We start from the raw sequence: 21,653 nt of genomic DNA, 5'->3' as shown, positions 1-21,653 counted from the left end.
ATTTACTATTTACTGTATTTGAAATATATAAATGTAATAAAATATCCTTCATGACATTTTAGTCAAAAAATATTGAGAGACAGTCAATATTATTTGAAATGTGCAAAATGCAAAAGTACAACAGAGTTCGAAATGACAATTTATGTAATTCACTATTTTTAATAATTTATCTCCTACATTGATAATCACATATCTATGATGTTGTTCATTAAAATAGAAGTCCGGACACCAATCTGAATTTCTATACAAATGTATGCGAATGTTATTGAAATTCACATTCTGTTCAAATGTAAACAAATTCAATTTATTGAGTACTAATATATCAATATATATTGAAAACGGAGTAACATTTTTTCATTTTTGTAATCAAATTGACGTGATCAATTATACATGTGCGATCCAATAACACATTTTTCCTATAAGATCGTGTTAACAAATCGAAGGTTTCTTAGAAATTGAGAGAGATTTTCCGACCTTTTCACTCTAGTTGCAGACAAAAAATCTCCAACAATTTTTTGGCACCCATGGCCTAATTAATGTTAAAAGATCTTATAAATAATATAGAAAGAAAAATACTATAGTCTTGGTAAAATACTTTATAATATTGGAATAATAACCAAATTAAACTTGACTATTTGGATGCCTCGTCAGCTGAGCCAATGGCAAGCAAAACCGCGTTGACAGCCAAGCACTCTTGTGTCGTTTTGATGTTGTAAAAGTAATTAATTTTTAATAATTGTGTTTTTCTATTTTTTGGAATAAACAGGATTATCACAGTTCCCAAAGCTCAAAGCTGTTTATATTAATTGTTAATTTGGTTCTTATTATAACCCAAAGTTTGGTTGCGAGAGAGTATAGCCGTACAGGTGCTTGGTTGGAATGTTTAATGGTGGCATTAAATAGAGTGTTTATACACGAGTTTAGCTGTTTATTTATGTAATGCTCTTTTACATAAATTAATCCACCGAAAGAGTTTAATTTTCATATTTACTTCTCATACTTTCTTTTAAAATGGTTTTCCGAGGGGTTGTAGAGCATATTGATTTACTCATTTACCCTGTTTCTTAGCAAAATTATTACTAGTCCAAATTGAGTTATGTATAATATTTTAATTTATTAGATTGCATCACATCTTGATTAGATAGTTTAAGTTGAACTTGTTAAAATTGGTTGAATCTCATGCATATAATCACTTAATACATTTATATTTTTAACTTCAAATAAATGGATAGAAACAAATTAAACTTTGTCTTTTTATGCAATTTGTAATATTAATGAGGTTGGTAGTATAATTTTTAAGATATTAAAATAAAAGTAAAATCAATAAGGTTAATGTGTACTATTAAACGAGAGTGACGATGCTTTACCTATTTATCATACTTAATAGTGTAACTTTTTAAATCCCTTTTTACACGAAACAAATAAAAACATAATACTCCTACCTAAAACGAATATGGCAATATATATTATCATCTCTATATGGATCAATACATAAAATATGTGACCATAGTAGATAAAAATATTTTAACAATTTATATATACTTACTTACAAATCCGATTTGCACTATTGTACGTTGAGTGTCAAATCTGAAAATAAATTAAAAATAATTAAATTCGATCTAATTATCAATTTGATGTTGAAATACTTATATTATGCAAGGTTGTATCGGTATAAATCCTGCTTCGTTTGTCATTATATTATACAAAGAAATTTACACATACTACAAATTTCTCTATACTGACAAGCTTAGATCGGCTAGCTTTCTTAAAATATATTTTCTTCCTTTTCTTTTTCATTTTCATTTTCATTGTCATTTTCATTTTCGTTATCTATTTATCTTCCACTAAACATATTAACAGATTTAAATTACAAAAAGGACACGTCTTTCCTACTTTGCGTTAGCATGTTTAATTTTAGCCATAATATCTGCAATAAGGCAATCCTAAAATCAAACTCAAAACTAGTCATAATTTATTACTGTTTTTTTTTGTTCTTTGAATTTCATAACTGTAATGTTTTTAGAATTATATTGGCTTTATAAAATTTCCACTGCACTTCATTAGATCTATTTTTAATGGAATCCAACAAAAGAATTAAATAAACAAAATCTAGAGGTGCGACACAGAAGGCTAATCCCCCCTCGTGCAAGAAGCCCAGCGAGGCCATTGATTTTGGATAACGCTTTCCAATTTATACTAATTTTTTTTATTTTTTCCCACTTCTAAGTTCTAATTAATAGCATCAACTTAATCTATTTGAACTATCATGGTTCCATAGCAATCAAACGCAACAGCTGTAAAAACAAAGTACTCCATATTAGAAATGCTACTATTTGCTTTCAGTATAGTTTTGAATGAATTAGTTGAGTGTATTATGAATAGATTGAGTGGAAAGTGAATCTCAATTTTATAAAAAATTTATCATTGCCAATTTACCAACATAGTCCATAACTAATACTCCTGATGAAATATTTTCATGGTGCACCTTCGCAGAGCAAAATACTACAGTATTGCATGAACTAAATTTTAAAAAAATAAAATGGGGTTGGAAAAATTCTTCAAAATGTGTACAATTCCAAATATGAACACAGAAAATAGGTCAAGAGAAAATCCAAAGCACAATGTTTGAATGGTCAAAACATGAGCTGGCTTACCAATGGAGTAAGAGAAAGTGAGTGAGGCACGAGATGCTACTTTTGACCCTTTTCAGCTAGCAATAGCATGTAGGAGTATTTATTTATTTAATTTAATTTTGTCAATTGTGCCATTACAATTATATTAACCGGAGTTAATTAGTTCGATCAAAAAAATTAACAGTGTCATATTACTACTATATTAGGTATCAAATGTGATTCATTGCCTGGCAAGTGAAATTACTATGTTAATGTATATATAACTAATTTTGATCGACAATGTTTTATCATAAGATACGGAAGAAATAATGTTAAAAAAATAATTTAGATATGGTATATAGAATACTACTTAATTCATCTGTTCCGTAGTAGTAGAGTCATTTTGGCACATTCTATATTAGTGGAGTCATTTCATTTTTTAATAAAAATCAACACATTTCTTCTCTTTTATTTTACTATTTCTTACTTTATTCTCTCGGCATCACTCTACATTTTCCATTTTCTTACTTTATTTTTCATTTACTTAACTCACTTAATATAATTTTTCTTGAATTGTGTATTGAAAAAAAGGGTCCACTATTGCGGAACGGTGGGAGTATAAATTATCGCTTATAATAGCCTAATATATTGTCCATGCCACATATTTATGTTGACTTCTTGCTGCACACTTATATGTATCGCCGTCAATATGTTTTGGTTTTTGATAGTACTAATAATAGTCCATATATTTTATAGAGCAACCTAGCATTAGAGTTAGTTATTTAATGTAGATTGACTGTAAATTATAGTACTACTAGTGTAAATTAACGTATCTTTTGTTTGGCTCCTACCTATAATGATAAATATTACTACTACATGTGCTCTAATTAATGGCCATTTTTCAATTTAAAGTGTAAATTTAGATCCAAAGTGCATTAGTTTTCGTTGGTCACGAAAGAGTTGACGTACGTGGGTGTGTGTGGTAGATTAATGCACATATTGACCTACTCAAGTCAAGACCCCTATTTATTTATTTATTTTATGTTTTTGACTCTTCAATATAATTATATTTTTGTAAAGTTTAATGAAAATGGGATGTATTTACAAGCTATTTGCTTGTCCCCTTCTGCCTCCCCCCTCTACATAAGCCCATCAAGGAATGAGCTATTCTATTTCTAACCATCCCCTCTCTCTCTCTCTCTCTCTGTGCATAAACCTAATGGCCATGGGAGACACACTGAACAGAGACCAGATAGTCGAGTTCCAAGAGGCCTTTAGCCTATTTGACAAAGATGGAGATGGTAATTAATTGTGTCATCAATCATGATTTGAGTTCTTAAAATTTCATTATTGATGTAATAAAATTGCAGGTTGCATTACCATTGAAGAATTGGCGACTGTAATAAGGTCTTTGGATCAAAACCCCACTGAGGAAGAACTTCAAGACATGATCAACGAGATCGATTCCAATGGAAACGGCACCATTGAGTTTTCCGAATTCTTGAATCTCATGGCCAACAAAATGAAGGTAAATTCATTCATTTCAATCTCCCTACAATTGTTTTTGTTATTTCATTATTTATGTACACTAATTTATCTCTAATGAAAAAACATACTACTACTACTACTACTACAATATCGCAGGAAACTGATGCAGAGGAAGAGCTTAAAGAAGCGTTCAAAGTGTTTGATAAGGATCAAAATGGCTACATCTCAGCTGAAGAGGTATAATATTTGTCGACAACATTTTAATCATGTTATCAATTTCTTAATTAATTCACTTGCATATTTATGTATGTGTGTGTGTGTCTTGTGTTTTTCGATGATAACCACGTTTGTTCATCATCGCCGTAGCAATCATTGTACTTGTACTTGATAAGTACCATATAAGTAATTTACAGTGTTTTTATTTGTTTTCATCATATTCATTATGGTCTCATCCAATTTGGCTTTTTGTCAAGGGCAAACAAGGCATCTACAAAATTTAATTTCAACCCCTCCCTATGTTTTCCGAAAAGAAACAATATTACACGTTAATGTATTCTCTGAATTTCTTACACGGTGTTGAAGAATATAAGGAGACTTTATTTAACTCATCTGAACATTTTGAGTCAACCCCAGTTTCTCTATACAGGGTTGTGGACACAATCACCAATACAGTTGACTAAATCAAGCAAATGCACTTAAATCATTTTTTGAATTTCACCTTTTTAAAGTATCATTTCCATAATCTATGCAACCCATATTTTAATTAGTATTTTGTGATTAATTAATCGGATTTCGTGCAGCTTCGACACGTGATGATCAACCTAGGGGAAAAATTAACAGATGAAGAGCTTGAGCAGATGATAAGGGAGGCTGATTTGGATGGAGATGGACAAGTTAATTACGATGAATTTGTGAAGATGATGCTGGCTATTGGATAGAATAAGAAGAAGATTGCTTCATTATTTGTTAATCTCATGCATGTTTAATTAGTCTTTGCTTCAATTGTCTAATTAAGTTTAAGCAGTTAAACTTATGTTAATTACAAGTAGATGGGCTTGGTTAAGTTAATCCTTATAATGAAAAGAAGGAATGAAAGCATCCCAACATTTAATTGTGATAAAATATACTCCTATGCATAAAGTTTTTCAGTTTGTATCGATTCTGTATAATTTGTTGCTTCTTTATACTTGTATTATGTATAATAAAGAGTATTTTTATTGGTTCCTTATATTTAACATGTATAAAGAGTATTTGTGTGCAATTGATTTTTCTAAGTATACCTTTGTTGCTTGCAAGAGTTTATGTCAATCATTTTTATAATTGAATGGGTCTGTATTTTTTAGAAACCATGTTTTCTTTCTTTTCTTATAAGCTTTCTTTGCCACTGCATATACTACATAGTATGAAGTGTAATCTAAAAATGTGAAGTACTAGATTTTCATGTTTGAACTTTCAAAATGAGGTGTAATCCAAAAATAAAGTCTCAAGAAAGTGCTACTTAAAATATGCATAACTAGAACTTGATGAGTGCTTACATAGATATGATTACTGATTACAAGTTTGCAATAAATCATACCTTGTCAAGTTAATTATGTTACAAAGAGATGATGATTTAGTATCACTGACACATTAGATTATTGAAGAAGTGGTTGAAGCCGCCTGCCACTGCTAGCCGGGGGCACATGAATCCGTCCGGAGGCCGGACTCTCCCGATTCTTGGCCAAGCTCTGCACCTGCCAACAAACTATCGACGAAGTTACAATGGTAAAATCAACACTCAATCTAAAACCAAAACAGCATCAAAATTTATAGATAGAACATCTGAAAAAAATTATATCCATCATTTCCATTCCAAGATTATTCACTCTTCATTAGCAGGGTAACTGTAACAACACCAATTTGCATCCAGAATGAAAATACCTAAACCCAATCATCTCAATCTCATTGCTGACAATAATATCAATAAATAGACTGGTCAATCAGAGTGTGTTGAACATCTCAAAAAGCAAAACTTCAATGTAAAATACAGAGAAATCAACATAATCACTTCATTGCAGATTTTTAATCTTAGTGCATATTAGTAAGTTCATATCACCATTCTCACCCTAAATTTTCATTTACTTTGATTTATGGTGCGGATTATGGTTGCAGTCTTGTAATGTAAATTCAAAGGATTAATAATGGTATATGTATTCTAATACCTTATAATGTTTTGAAATCTATCATAATCTTTGTAAAATATATTAATTTTATATAGTACAATCTTTTAAACTTTTATCAAATCTGTTATAATTCAGTTTCATATTGGTGATATAGCATACCTAAAGATTATGTGTATAGCAGTAAGAGAAAAAAACTGCCCACCTTCGTTCACATAGTCATGTCATCAATACGATAATGAAAATTGAATCATATGATAATTTTTATAAAAGTTTAAATGATTATATATAAATTTGATATTTTGCAAATGTTGTGATAGATTTGGAAATCTTATAAACTATTGGGATATTAGTTAATCGTGTTAAAATTGTAATATCCCGTTCATGTATATAGGGCCACGGCCCACGACCACGCAAATAAAAATGATTCTTGTAGCATCACATTTACAAAAATATACTATTGGAATTTCGACATATAAAAATAAAAAATGAAACAAAAATATTTACAGAAGTACATAATACTACTATGAATTTAATTTTGTATTTAAATGAACATTAGTAACAGTAAAATCACTTTGAAGCCCAAATAATATCTTCAGGCTGATGATATAGGTTTTGAAATTTATTTATTACACATTTGCACCCCTCTTTAGTAAAATCGAGATGAAAATATTAGTCGAACATAGATGATTTAGGTGTAACGCATAAAAATAGAGTCTTGACATTTAAATAGAGCGTTTAATGAAAAAAGTAAAAATATGAAAATAAAAAATTAACGTATATATATACAGGTATATATACGTTTAGATAAACCTCACTTTCAACAGGCGGCTAGGGTTTCGTTCTTCTCCCCTCTTCCAGTGAGAAATTGTTTTGTCAGGGTTTTGCTATTTGCTGTTATTGAGCAAAAAATGGCGACTATAAACCCATTTGATTTGCTGGACGATGATACAGAGGATCCTTCGCTACTTGCTGCTCAGCTCAAGATCGAGCCGAAGAAAGCCGTAGTACCATCGGCCAAGCAGCCGCCGCAGCCGAAGCTCCCCTCGAAACCGCTCCCCCCGGCTCAGGCTGGTTAGCTCTAACTCTCTGTCTCGCCTCACTATATGAGTACTGTTTTTCGTTAAATTTCCTATTGAAATCTGCACTTTTTTTTATATCTAACAATAAGTATATTGCATATTTCTATTGTTTTTTAGATAAATTTTTTCTTAGTCATCAATTGATCCAACGTTAACACAAATAGTGATAGTTTTTTTGTGGTGATGTTCAAGTTAGTATTTTGTAATTTAGCATAAATTTTGAACCTGACGATTCAAATGGAGTCTGTATGATTGATTGGGTGTATACCGTTCTGGATTCACGTGCTATAACTGTTGCACATGGAGTATGTTGATGATTTATTTGCGCTGCTTTTATTTTGTCATGTGTCATTGCTCACTTTTTCACTCGTACATCCAATCAGTCAGAGAAGCAAAATCTGAATCTGCACGAAGTGGCCGTGGTGGTGGTCGTGGTTTTGGCCGTGGTCGTGGAGGACACAATAGAGAGAGTGCCAGCAATGGAAATTCATATGGCAATAGGGAGTTCTCTGCTCCTCAGGGTGCACCTGACCAGGATGGGAAGTCTTATGAAAGGCGGGGTGGCTATGGAGCACCCCGTGGTGGACGGAGAGGTGGTTACACCAATGGAGAAGCTGGAGAAGAAGTGGAGCGCCCTCGGAGGACATTTGAGCGCCGTAGTGGAACTGGTCGTGGGTACGTATGGATTGTGTTCTGTGTTTTCAATTAGTATGGTGTATCTACAGCAGTCTGAGGTTGAATTTTATGATGTTTCCATATACTGATTTCTATTTTTATGCAGAAATGAGATGAAACGGGAAGGATCTGGACGTGGAAACTGGGGAGCACCTGAAGATGAACTTGCACCGTCAGAATTTAATGTCTTTCTTGTCCATTACAGCTCATTGAGGATGCCAGCCATCTACGGTTTGTTAACTAATTGTTGTTTTTCTAGATTGACAGAGGAAGCTGTTGATGGAGATGAGAAAAACCTGAATGTGGAGAAGCCCCCTGTGGAGGAAAACCCTGCTGTAGATGGAGAAAAGGAAGCTGCTAAAGATGAAAATGAAGAGAAAGAGGCTGAGGATAAGGTTTAAAAAATATGATTTGAACATATTTGTTCAATCTTGCTGCTTTCTTTTAACCTAAGCAATGTCTCATGATGGATTTGAAGACAGTGAGCAATAAATGGACTTGACTCTGTAACTTTCCTATTTTGTATTGACATAGATAACTTATGCCTTTCAGGAGATGACATTGGAAGAATATGAGAAGCTTTTGGAGGAGAAAAGGAAGGCTCTGGTGGCTCTTAAAACTGAAGCAAGGAAGGTTGATGGAAAAGAGTTTGCCTCAATGCAACAGCTCACAGACAAGAAAGCTAATGATGAAATCTTCATTAAATTGGTGAACCACTTAACTTCATACTGGATGAATTTGTGCATCTCAGTCCTTTGTTACTTCTTTTTGTTTATTGCTTCAATATATTACTTATATTTGTAATTTCTTCCCTTTCTTTTTTATAAACGTTATTCCTCTTTGAAGGGTTCTGAGAACGATAAAAAGAAAGATTTAGCAGAGAAAGAACAAAAAGCTAAAAAGGTATCATTTGTGCATACTATTTATTTATTTATTTCATATGCATATAGCTTGGGCCATGGTATTCTTGCATCTATATTATGGGTGAGGATCATACATCTTGTATGATTTCAGTGTTCTTAATGTTGTTTATGCTGCCATTTCAAGTTTTGACCTTGATCACATAATTTTATTTTAGCCTGAAGTTGTGCTTAACCATATGTTGAATTTGCACATGACCTGTTAGTTTCTGGACAGATACGAATTTGTGCAGAATCTGATACATGTTCTTTTGGCTTGTCTAGTCTGTCAGCATCAATGAATTCTTGAAGCCTGCCGAGGGTGAGAGGTACCACAACCCTGGTGGCCGTGGGAGGGGCCGAGGCCGTGGACCAAGAGGAGGAGGCTATGTTGGGTCCAATGACAGGAGTGGTTTCCAAGCACCAGCCATTGAAGATCCCGGGCAGTTCCCGACCTTGGGTGGCAAATGAGATGTTGCTTGTGCTGCTTCTGCCGCGTATCATGCAGCGTTAACCAATTGGGCTGGAGAAATGCAGGAAGAATGGAGTAGCCTCTATCAAAAAATTCTACATATTTATGCGCAACATGTTTCTTTGTGATCTGATTCTACACAGTTATTCTCAACTGTTTTATTTCGTCTTTTTTGTTTTTTTCATAGCTTTTTTTCTAGAGTTAGTAGCAGGATAATGATTAGTATGCTCTAGACCTTGATGCTCAGTTTTGATTCGTAAAATTCGAAAAACACGTTTATCATTTGACAATATGAATTATGTTTTCTTGCTTCTCACTATTATATGCTTTGTGCAGATTATGTATTACAGATTGGGAATAGTTACTATCCGTTAATGGTTATAACGTTAGTAGCATTCTAGCTTTCTTGGAGAGAGATGCTTAGGTCTTAAATAAAATTTTGGTAGATGAAAAAATATTACTGATTTTTTTTAAAAAGAGTGTTATAGCTCCTAAAATCTGAGCCCAAAAATTAGAAAATGTGCAGTGGAAATTGTTGGACATAAATGTGATGAGGTTATTCGACTGTGATTGACTAAGTATGTGGCGCATATCAGAACCTTCAAGATGAGGTATATATGATCATACAATTGTTTAATTTTAGAACGATAGAACAAACACTAATGCAATCATATCTAAACGAGTTCAACATGTTATAGAATTTGTTAACAATATTTGTTCCATAGTTTGCTATTTGTTCGTACAATGGGTTTGCACACGAGTAAGTGCCTCAGCGACAAAATTAACGTTATGACAAAATAAGAGATATGATGACTAACTAAGAATAGTTATTGGAAAGAATCATGATCTTCTGCATCAAAGTCAACACTGAACATAACAAAGGGACATATCTAAAGAAAAAAAATATGAGAGCAGGAATAAAAAAGAGTAAGCAAATTTGACAAAAATAGCCCTTATGAGGCTGTAAATGCCTAGATATAATTCAATGACAGATTTGCATTAAGTTTAGAAATGACATTATTGATATGTGGTTTAACGGATGCTTCAAAAGGTTAGGTGATGTATCAGTATGTTTGGCTTAGTTATAGGCATTACATATGATGGCTTGCAACTTGCGTGAGACAATGGTATACAGACTCGAAAGTGACAACTAAGCTGTGGTTTTTATGATCTACTCACATAGAGGATATGGAAGTTGCTTTAATGTCATTCCAAATATTTGGGATATTGTGAGACTAATTGACTTGTGGATAATTTGGCAAGTTGATCAACAAATTGTAATACAAGTGTATTTACATGAAGAACAACCTATTAGGCTACTAAAATTGTTATGGAGTGATCACTTATGAACTGTATATATACGAGCCGAATATGGTGTATTTTTTTAAGACTTTACCTTGATATTCTGAAAATCCCAACACTTGATGCTACAACTATAGTCTGCATACATAATTAATTGCAAATACACTTGCTATGGAAATATAAGATTCCATGTAAATTTCCTCTATATAGGATATCGAATTATCATGGATATTTTATTTATTATTTTTATTAATATTATTATTATTAATATTAATTTAAATGCAATCTGCCGATTCGTTATTTTATACATATCAGAGGTGATAACATTAATAATATTATTCTTTATAATATTATTCTCTCAAAATAGTGATAATATTATAAAGCTTTTTTTGTTCTAATATTATCAGAGGTGATAATACTATTCTTTATAATATCATCAGAGGTGATAATACTATTCAATAATAATATTCTCTCAAAATCAAAATAGTGTTGAACAACAATATGTTGAAGTATTGAATTTATTTGCTATGAATTATTAATTGAAGTAATATAAATGAAATACAGGTACTACAAATGTTAGTGAAATACTTTTATTTAATATTTGTATATTTTATTAAAGTTTTTACGTTATTTATAAAGCTTTTTTTTTCTAATATAAAGTAAACAAAATAATATTATTTAATTTTATGAATCATGCATAAAATATGAATGATATTTTATATTGTTCATATCTATTTCATGATTTGAATCTTATAGTTGTACTTATGACGTATATAATTAAAAAATAAAATCATGATTTAGAATCTTATACATATGACGTATATAATTTAAAAAATAGAATCCTAAGATTTTTTTTATCGATTTTATATCTACAAATAAAAACCATAACAATAAGGAAAAAATAAAACAAAAAAAGGGAGAACCGGCACCTCACCGTTTATAGATAAACCTCACTCTTTCTATACTCACTGTTGATTGCGACTAGGGTTTGCCAACATTTCTCTTCTCTGTTGATTCTCTCTCACCACTTCTGTTGAAGAGCCATAGATCTGTCGATTCCAATATGAATACGAGGTTAAATTAAAGGTTTACTTATCAATAATCTATAAAAACAAGGTTTTGTTTTGGTTTTGTTGCTCAAGAGATGGCGACAATAAACCCGTTTGATCTTCTGGGCGACGATACCGAGGACCCCTCACTCCTCGCGGCTCAGCAGAAGATCGAGCCGAAGAAAACCATAGCACCACCGGCTAAGCGGGCAGCGCAGCCGAAACTCCCCTCCAAGCCGGTACCCCCGGCTCAGGCTGGTCAGTGCTTCCTTTCACCAATTATCTCTCTTATTATATAGAATATGAAATGACTGTTTGTATTAAATTTGTTATATTGTTTGTCTTCTCGAAAAGATATGCGTTTTGACCCCCTATGGGTCTATCGATTATCATTCTTAAGAATAAGGAATGTGAGAATTGAGATACTGCGTTATTCAATAGTTTTGTTGTGCTTGGATTATCGCAATAAAGTTCTGTTAGTGAATACTTGTGAGTGAGAAGTTTATGTAAACCGTGATTTTTTAGGGCTGAAATGCTTCTAGCTAAACTTTATGATCCACGCTAATTTTTAGTTTGGATTTTATTGCAGCTTTGATTTGATAGTGCTAATTTTACTATTCATGGTCAGTTGAATGTAATACACCGACTTTTAGGTAGTATTCTGTGTAGAATTTATCTTTTCTCATTCATCTTTAAGTATCTATGTGTTTTTGTTTTGGCCACTGTTAAAAATCATTGTCACCTTCCTCTGACTTGTGATACAAATCAGTCCGAGAGGCAAAATATGATTCTGCGCGAGGAGGTGGACGAGGTCGAGGACGTGGATATTCTCGTGATGGTGGTGCACGTCCAAATAGAGACTTTGCCAACAATGGAAACTCATATGGCAATAAGGAAGTATTTGCTGCTCAGGGTGCACCTGACGAGGTTGATGGAAGATCATCTGAAAGGCGTGGCGGCGGCTATGGTGGACCCCGCGGTTCATTTTCTGGTGGCCGTCGAGGTGGTTACAGCAATGGAGATGCTGGAGAAGGAGACCGAGACCGCACTCGTAGGCCTCTCGAGCGCCGCAGTGGAACTGGCCATGGGTATGTGAGAAATGGGTGTTTTTGTAATTGTCTATGTCTGTTGTCTGTTTGTTTGTGTTGGTTATGTCACTTACCCTGTTCTTTAATGTAGAACTGAAATGAAACGAGAAGGGTCAGGTCGGGGAAACTGGGGAATGCATACTGATGAATTGGCACAGTAAGAATTTTAATTATTTTTAGTGACCCTTAAGAGTTCATTGAAATTCTGGGATTCATACATGTTTCCATTTCTCCAACAATCTGCTGTTTGGTTAACTGAATTTTCTTTTTAGAGTGACTGAGGAAGTTGGTAATGAAGATGAGAAAAATCTGAGTGTGGAGAAGCCCTTGGGAGAGGAAGATGCTGCTGAAAATGTAGAAAAGGAAGGTACTAAAGAGGAAAATGAAGAGAAGCCTGAGGATAAGGTGAAAGAATTGAATAATTTAAGTACAATGCTTGAAAACTGTAACTGCTTTCTTTATCCTAAAGGCTTTTTGTGGAAGCGTTTGACTTGATGTTCTGAGTGTTACTCGTCTTACTTCTTCCCGATGAAAGTATCTATTTTAAGGCAGACACTACCTTTTTGTTTTTTGATTTAGGAATCACAACCACACCCTTAACTTTGACTGTGACTTTGTTAAATAATGGTTTATAGGAGATGACACTGGAAGAGTATGAGAAGCTTCTTGAGGAGAAAAGGAAGGCTTTGCTTGGTCTTAAATCTGAGGAAAGGAAGGTCGATGCAAAAGAATTTGAATCAATGCAAGCACTCTCAAACAAGAAAACTAATGATGATATCTTCATTAAATTGGTGAATTACTGTACTCCCTACTGAATGCTTTTTTCTTTGTCTCTCCTTCAACCTTGTTTTTTTGGGCTATTGCTTCTAGAAGTTACCTTATTTTAAGAGTTGACTTTTCTGTTATTAATGAGAGATGCTTCTCTGCAGGGCTCCGAGAAGGATAAAAAGAAAGAGTTGGCAGAGAAAGAGGAGAGAGCTAAAAAGGTATACTTCCATGGAAGCTGAATATCTATCCCACGTTTTTATGGTGTATATTGGTTGAACAAGAGCCAAAGAGGCTCTTTTTCCTGTTGTTTATTTGCCATTTAGTTGCTGTAGCCTGCAAATGTAGATATTTAATGTTTTCAGTTACTAATGTTGATTAACATATCCACATCTATTTTGTGACGACTGGGATTCATGCTGTACAAGTGAAGAAATTTTTGTTGGATTGAAATCTGATGTCTGTTTTATTGGCTGTTATAGGCTGTCAGCATCAATGAATTCTTGAAACCTGCTGAGGGTGAGAAGTACTACAGCCCTGGCGGTCGTGGACGCGGTCGTGGCCGTGGCGCCAGAGGAGGGTTCGGTGGGCCAAGCGACAGGAGCACTTTCCAAGCACCAGCTATCGAAGACCCTGGGCAGTTCCCTACCTTGGGTGGTAAATAAGATGCTCCTTGTGCTGCTTCCTGCCGCTCGTTATTAATTGTGACATTGGTTCTCGGTTTTGCTTCGTGATTCTGGCAACACGTTATTAATTGTTTGTTTTGACATTACATTCTGAAATCTGAAGTATGTTGCCTTTTATTACCCGTTTTTACATCCCTTGTCGAATGTGTTGTGCGCTTAATCCATCGATTTGTAAATTACCTAAGAAACAGCGAAAATAAATGATTTACAGTTTTAATGTTATTTTTGTGTTGCATATTGTTTTTACTTTCTCTAAGTAAGAAAACCAACTTTTTAAGTCGTTTTTGGGTTGCAGTTAATCTTATTAGAAATTGTTTCCTATTTTAGACTGTATTAGAAATTGTCACATTGATGTGAATTTATTCTTCTGTCTAAAATTTTAAAATTGTTGGCTTTTCGGAGAATACTTCAAAAAATTGTTAATATTATTAGTATTATAATAATGGTAATAATAATTGTTGTAGTTGATATTGATATTGTTAGGGTAATAATAGTTGTAATTATTTACTATTACTATTTTTATTAATCAAGACTATTATAGATTATATTTCATGTGGTAGTATCTTATTACTGATTTAATCTAATTTTACTTTAAGTGAATGGTGAACAATGTGTTAAGGGACATATAAATTAAAAATAATGGGTTAAAGTGACATTTCTTTTGAACACAAAGATTAAAAATAATATTTTAAGTGAATGGTGAATTAAGTAAAAAGAGAATAAAATAAAAAAAGATCAAGATAGAATAAAATAAGAAAGCGTGTTATTTTTTATTAAAAATAAAAATGATTCAATTATATCGAAAATTTTAAAATAAAAAAACAGACTGCAACGAAAAAACGGAGGAAGTAGTTTAATATTGCTTGAACAATTAGAATGACTACAAGCATTTTTGAAACAAAGAAGTGGGCCCAAAATAATTAGCGAGGTTGGTTTTGTGCGGACTGGTCCATCCATTAAGTAGGCCCAGCCCAGAAATTTAAAATATCCGCATTTCTCAAACATACAGTTGCTCAGGAAATGGCCGAAAAGTAGTGAAACAAGCTCTTATCGATGGCGGAAAATAGGAAGAAATTGCCTCAGCTTCGCCGACTATAGAAGGGGACCTTCGGCGGCACGAAACTTTGGTTAGTGCTAATCTTTAAATGCTTAATTCCGATTAGCTCCACAGTTATGAGTGCCGATAATATATGGTTTTCATTCAATTCTCATGGTAGTCTGTAATGTGCAAATGAAATAGTAGTTGTAAATGCAAGAAGATTGGAAGTTTTTATCTTTGCTTTAATTTCGTAATTGTATGCCATTCGGTGTATGAGGTTTCCATTTCGGATCGATTATGTGATAATGTTTTTTTTACAAATATTTTCAATGCGAATAAATGAATTGTAACATGAGATTCAATGTACGGTTTGGTTGGTGTCAATATTCGTAGCCGCTGGTATCATATCAGGCTTCGAATTATGCTTTCGGTGGATGTAATTCGGTGCACACTATTGTTAAACTCAACCTCAGCTCGACAATAAGAATGGAGCTCAGCTCGAGCTTAATTTACCAAAGAGAATCAAGGTTCATGAGCTTAATCTAACTCTGACACGCTTTGAAAATATATCTTTAACCTTTAAATACTTGTCATTTGCTGAACAATTATAATATTTCCTAAAACAATAACTTTCCTTGAACATTTAATTGAGCTTATTAGTATATATATGAGCCTACTCCAGCTAATGGGTTGAGTAGTTTCAAGCTTAAGTTTGACTCACTTATGCTAATGAGCTTCCAGATTGATATACGAGCAGCTGGCGATTAACTAGACTTATTTACAACCTTGCTTTCCCTTAAAAATTTACCGTTGGACAACGTTAAATTTCATATTAGAGGCAGGTCACCTTTAAATTCAGTGCACACTCTCAAGTTTCCAAATGTGACTTATACATATATAGTGAGAAAAACACAGTGTTAAGTTTTGATATTCTGCCGCCACACTTGCAAAATGCAAAGGGTAATGATATGAGCCTTCAAATTGTTTGGAAATATTTTCACCCTTTAGGTACTAAAGCATGCAAGCTGAAAGATTGCGAGAAAGGACAACATTACGGTTACAGGTTGTGTAATTGTTTGAAAACCGACGTGGAATTTGTCGTGTCATTGTGTTCCTTGTACTTTATTATGCATGCATATGAATTGAATACCTTTTAAGTTGCTTTTGTGTTCAATACATGGCATGAAATATCCTGTCATGTTGACTGACAGACGTCATATATGTAGGCGATAATATTTGATGGGCGAATAAATATGACTGTGCGCTGATGAAATATAAGAAAAATAGACGAGGGGAAGGATTAATTTTTTTTAAATCAAGCTCGCATAATTCAGTACTTATTATAAAGGCTTGTCTTTGTCTGGTAGATTGTATCACAATAGTATTATAATCTAAAATTCTGTTTGTTTCCTTTTGGTAGACATTTATTCAATAAATATTTACTTATTTCCTTGACTTCTTGTTTTTACTTTTTGCTTTATTCAACTCCTAAATAGTCCACAACTGAATCCTTGTGATTATGTAGAATAATATGAACAATAGTTTATGTGCACATATCATGATGCCATTCTAAGCATTCATTGTTTTAGATGTACAGCATATGTTCCCCTAACCCTAGTAAGAACGGTTATTTATTGCATAGTATTTTTTTTATATCGCCAAAGTAAAACAGATTATTGTGATCAATTTCGTGGAGACAACTGATGAAATGTCCAGTTCTCTTAAACTATAAAGGTTGATGGTTTGTTTTGCTATGATATCACACATTTTCTATGTATGGGCATATATCTGGTATAGTTTTGTTTATGTCTCACAAAAAATCTCACTGACACTGTTCAAGCTTATGAATGAGATTCATTGTGCAACAAAGTAGATTCTGGAAGGTTGAATAATAGATTAAGTAAATATGCATTCTAACTTCTAAGATTGTCTTTTCTAATCTTTATTCTTCGCTAAGGAGCAGAACGAAAAAAGGAAAGCAACTATGATAAATTTAACTACATGGGAATTCTTCAAACTTAAAATACTAATTAGCAACTATTGATTGCCCTGTAACGAAAGTTTCGTTACAGGGCAATAGGTGCAAGTATTTTGTAATATTTATTGTATCATTAAAAGGTTTCCTCAGTAAACATAGGTGGATGTCGAAAAATAATTACATATGATGCTGGATAATTTTAAAAAGGATATCAAAATGCGTGCATTATTATCTATATCTTTCTAGCATGACAAGAATATAAATATCTAGGCTATATCACTCAATACTTGGCTTCTCTTATTACTTTTATTCCAGAAACTTTTGCAAAACTCAGTGCCACCCATTGATATCTTGATGTACTTTCCAGTTTTTGAAATCAGAATCATCCTGAAGAATGACAGATCAAGCTGAAAATCACACTAGCACTCATTTTGCTTCATAAACACTGTCTGCATTTTGTTTCAATGTGTCTATGTATCTTCCTTCTAGGATATCATTATCTGAAAGGAACTTCAGAAAATCTTCGAAGCTGCCTTCTTTATAGGACGATGGATGTCCCTCATCCACTAAGTCTGGAGCAGGTGCTATTTTTTTGTTTATTGCCAGACTGTGAAGGCTAGCAATTGAAAGACGCTTTTTCTCTGAATTCAAAGTTGCTCGATGAACAATACTTTTATATCGGCCATTGCTTAGCACTTCCATTTGATCTCCCAACTGAACCACTAATGCTTCATTGATTACTGGAACAGGTTGCCATTTCTCATCGTTGCCCATCACTTCTAGACCCTCTTGATTTTGGAGGATGATTGTTAACAATCCATAATCCGAGTGCCGGGGGAGGCCCAGAGCTAATTTTGGTTCTGGGCAAGCAGGGTAGCAATTCACGGCTAAGACTTGGGAGCCTTGCTCCACATCATTCTGCAAGTAGTCCGATCGTAGACCCAAACTCTTAAATATTATCTGCATTAGCTTTGTATGTAAAAGAAGCACAGCCTTGGCATAGTTTCCCATTTTCTTCCTACAAAATCAATTCGTACTCTTTGAGTCCCACCTTGTATGTTTTGACTCGGGATAATGATGATAAGGCAAAATAAGAAAGTACAGTAATAGGAGTATATTTTATTAAATGTGGCATATTATGTTTTACTACTAGTTATTAGTTGTGCAAGGACTGAATTGTGTTGCTTACTTGTAAGTTGGAGGCTCTGATGGCCACAAGTCGATCCAAGTTGAAATTGGGTTGGAGTAGTGTTTGATGAAGTCTCTCCAATATTGAACTTTATCCTTGACTTGATTTACACTTGTCCCGTACCTTACAGGTTCATGAACATTAGTTGAGGCAAGCCGCATCTTTGCGTCATTTGGCATCTCAAAGAAATCTTCTGCAACATCCAGAGCCTCATCCGTTAATGAAACATGAATTCCATGATTGATCACCTGCAGGGGAGACAAGAAATTTTTAGCACATCTTCTTAGAATAGAGTGGTTAAACTGTGCATGATGTGCTTACAGTCAAACTGCTTTGTAGTTGACTGCTCATGCAATGAGAAGCCAGTATAATACCACGGAAGATGAAATTCTTCAGTGAATTTGCCTAAACTGCTTCAGGATCACACTTTGTTTTACTTTCTTCACTAGCAATGCACTCTCATTATTGATGTTAAACCATGCAATGCACTCTCATTACTTATTAGGAATTTTACACTGTTAGTTATGGCCTAAAATCTGTTTTGTCGTTCAGGTGGGTTTTATGCAATTATATGTGATTATTAACATACCTGAAAACCTCCGAATTCCTTGCAAGCCACTTGCACTTGTTCAATCACCTGTGATTGACGAACCGGGTTCTCTAAAGAGGAGAGATCTATGAGTGGCAAAGCACTGAAGGAGGAAGGTGGTGTCAGCTCAAGGGTAGGGCGATCTGCTGGAGGAAGAATATAGCTCTCAGGAACAGTGCTTATACCCATTTGTGCAAGTGTCATTGTGCTCGTGAAATACTGATCTTCTGCGGAGTGAGTATTATCTGCCATGGTAAGCCTATGTTCTTTTTATTGTTCAAGTTGATGAAACACAGGCAGCATTTCCTATTTATAAGGTGCAGAATTTTACTAATACAAATATTCATATTTAATTTGGACAGTTACATTGAATGTAGGAAGCATTTATGTGCTCATGCCAAATGAGTAGATCACTTGCCGTTAAAATTGATATTTTTGTTTCATTCCAAGCATGGGCGGATCCAGGAATTAAAAATGATGGGGTCGGACGAAAAAATTAATAATAATATTTAAATATATAAAATAGTAGTAAAAATACATTACAAATGAAATATCCCTATTTTATATTAAGCACGATAATTGACTTCTATGAGTATTCATATTTTGATGCTAACTTAAAGTTATTTCATTGGAAATAGTTATGAATATGTATCTTTTAGTCGTGTTCAACATTATTACTAGAAAAACAGACGAAAGCGCAAAATCTTTATAAAAGAAATGTATCCATTAATCTTAATGAAAAGTAATTAAAATCAATGATTAAAAGCAATTATTATATTTATTAAAATTAGATTAAAAAATTTATTAGTTACTACTAGTTTAAAATAAAAGTAAAAACTAATACATGATTAAAAGAAAATCAATAAACTAATGGTTTATAATAATTCAAATTTTGATTTCAGTATTCAAATTTAATACCCATTTTCAGTGGAATAACCATTTCCACTGAAATGCCGCACCTTGATACAATATTCAAATTTATAATAATTCGAATTTTGATTTCATAGTTAACTCTTTAAAAACGGGGTACTACTTTAAAAATGTGCATACATGTACATTTTTTTAATCACGTTCATCAAAGTATTTAAAAGTCAATTTTTGAAAGGGACAATGCTAATAATTAATTTTCCCTATTTAAAGTGGTTGTACTTAAATATAACTCTAAATTTTGTACTGTGGTATCACTTACTTAGATGATAATAACCAATAACCAATAATAATATTAATAATAATAAACACATTTGAACTAATATATATTAGTTCAAAGACCTCACTTTACTAAAAGAAAACTGTATGATCTTACAAATTAGAATGCAATTACGTGGAATTAAATCATATACTCCTCATATAGAAGAAAAAGAACTCCATTGGAGTAATAAATGTATGTTGTCCTCTTAAAGTGGCGCATATTTTCGCATCATAAATCAAAGCACGCAAGTATACCATTTCTTCCCATTAAAATAAAAACACAAAATTAAACCAAATTACCATAACCTAAACAATAACCATATCAATTAATATTCTAAAAAAGACTAAACTAGCCTTCTTCTTCATCATCATCAGCACATCTTCATCAGAAATCCTTGAGCAACTTCCTCACCTGCTCAAGCGTCACAAACAGCACCACCGTAAACGGCCCCTGCCTCGATATCGTCGGAATAAACCCCTTGTAAAGGGCGAACGACCACTCGGCCCTGATCGTCTTCATCGGAAAAGCTGAGCTGCTTAAGGTCTGAGGATGAATCATGGGGCGGAGTTCCGGATGCCGTGGGGTCGGGGGCTGTTGGGAGGAGTCTTCCGGCGGTTCTCCGGGGACGGCGTTGGGGTCGGCCGACCCCGCGCGACCCCACCTGCATCCGCCGATGATTCCAAGGTGGAGAGAGAGAGAGACAAAAGATGGTTGTCATCACCACTTCTTCCACTTGGATATTTTATTACGCGGGAAATAAGGCATGACTTCACAGAGTCAAATACGCCCCTGCTCTCGTTTAACTTGAACATGAGCACGCCTTAATAATAGTATGTGGTTAGATACATACTCTCCGCCTCCATCAATAGAAGTCATTTATATTTTGTTCCACACTGGTTTTAAGAATTGTGAAAATTTGTTAATAAAAAAATTAATAAAATTTGAGTAAACTTTTATATGTTAGTTTTATAATGAAATGTGGGTGAAATTAGTTAATGACATGCTAAGCTATTTATTATCTATAGTACAAGTGAAATAAGACTTTTATTAATAGATTAATCAAAATGACAAAATGAAACTTTTACAGGTGGACGAAGGGGTATGTATTTAGTTTTTTTTTTCTTCCGAATATGAGTAGTTCACGTGAAGAGTGATGGTCATTTAATTTCGAATAATGTGATAACGCTGATGTCGTAACTTTGTTATTTCGGGAGATGCTCTGTTTTGTGGCCTTAGTAGAGTAGTATCCTTGGAAATTGCTTTGCTGTTGGTTGAAAAAGGCAACTATAGTGACGTAAAATTTGATTCCTATTTTTGGGTTTTGAAAATTAAATAAAAACGATGCATTTTGAATTGGATTTGGACCTGGTGGGCTGATAAGTTGCATTGAGC

The 21,653-nt window shown here is 33.5% G+C and overlaps 2 protein-coding genes and 1 long non-coding RNA gene across 5 annotated transcripts; all 3 read left to right on the top strand.

Moving 5' to 3' along the window:
* Positions 1–3,762: 3,762 nt before the first annotated feature.
* LOC121805275 (calmodulin-like protein 8) lies at positions 3,763–5,345 on the top strand. Its single transcript, XM_042205076.1, has 4 exons — positions 3,763–3,913; positions 3,983–4,140; positions 4,257–4,337; positions 4,901–5,345. Exons 1-4 carry the CDS (start codon positions 3,772–3,774, stop codon positions 5,036–5,038), a joined length of 519 nt encoding a protein of 172 aa, XP_042061010.1. The 5' UTR covers positions 3,763–3,771; the 3' UTR covers positions 5,039–5,345.
* Positions 5,346–7,070: 1,725 nt separating this feature from the next.
* On the top strand, positions 7,071–14,499 carry LOC121803693. Its single transcript, XM_042203328.1, has 16 exons — positions 7,071–7,333; positions 7,725–8,016; positions 8,123–8,188; positions 8,276–8,411; positions 8,569–8,724; positions 8,863–8,919; positions 9,201–9,378; positions 9,724–9,764; positions 9,984–9,998; positions 11,798–11,996; positions 12,508–12,826; positions 12,918–12,983; positions 13,099–13,231; positions 13,462–13,617; positions 13,756–13,812; positions 14,074–14,499. Exons 1-16 carry the CDS (start codon positions 7,171–7,173, stop codon positions 14,254–14,256), a joined length of 2,217 nt encoding a protein of 738 aa, XP_042059262.1. The 5' UTR covers positions 7,071–7,170; the 3' UTR covers positions 14,257–14,499.
* Positions 14,500–15,289: 790 nt separating this feature from the next.
* LOC121802830 lies at positions 15,290–21,040 on the top strand. 3 transcript variants are annotated; one of them, XR_006050851.1, is made up of 3 exons: positions 15,290–15,404; positions 18,044–19,325; positions 20,636–21,040. It is a non-coding gene; the product is annotated as an uncharacterized LOC121802830 (long non-coding RNA). The 3 variants fall into 3 exon arrangements; XR_006050852.1 differs by lacking the exon at positions 20,636–21,040 and adding an exon at positions 19,435–19,480; XR_006050850.1 differs by lacking the exon at positions 20,636–21,040 and having other exon boundaries at positions 18,044–19,381.
* Positions 21,041–21,653: the final 613 nt, after the last annotated feature.

The sequence above is a fragment of the Salvia splendens genome, chromosome 5 (genome assembly GCF_004379255.2).
Source record: "Salvia splendens isolate huo1 chromosome 5, SspV2, whole genome shotgun sequence".
In the NCBI taxonomy this organism is placed as follows: Eukaryota; Viridiplantae; Streptophyta; class Magnoliopsida; order Lamiales; family Lamiaceae; genus Salvia; species Salvia splendens.
The sequence above is the reverse complement of the archived record's forward strand: the minus strand, read 5'-3'. Positions and strand labels throughout refer to the sequence as shown.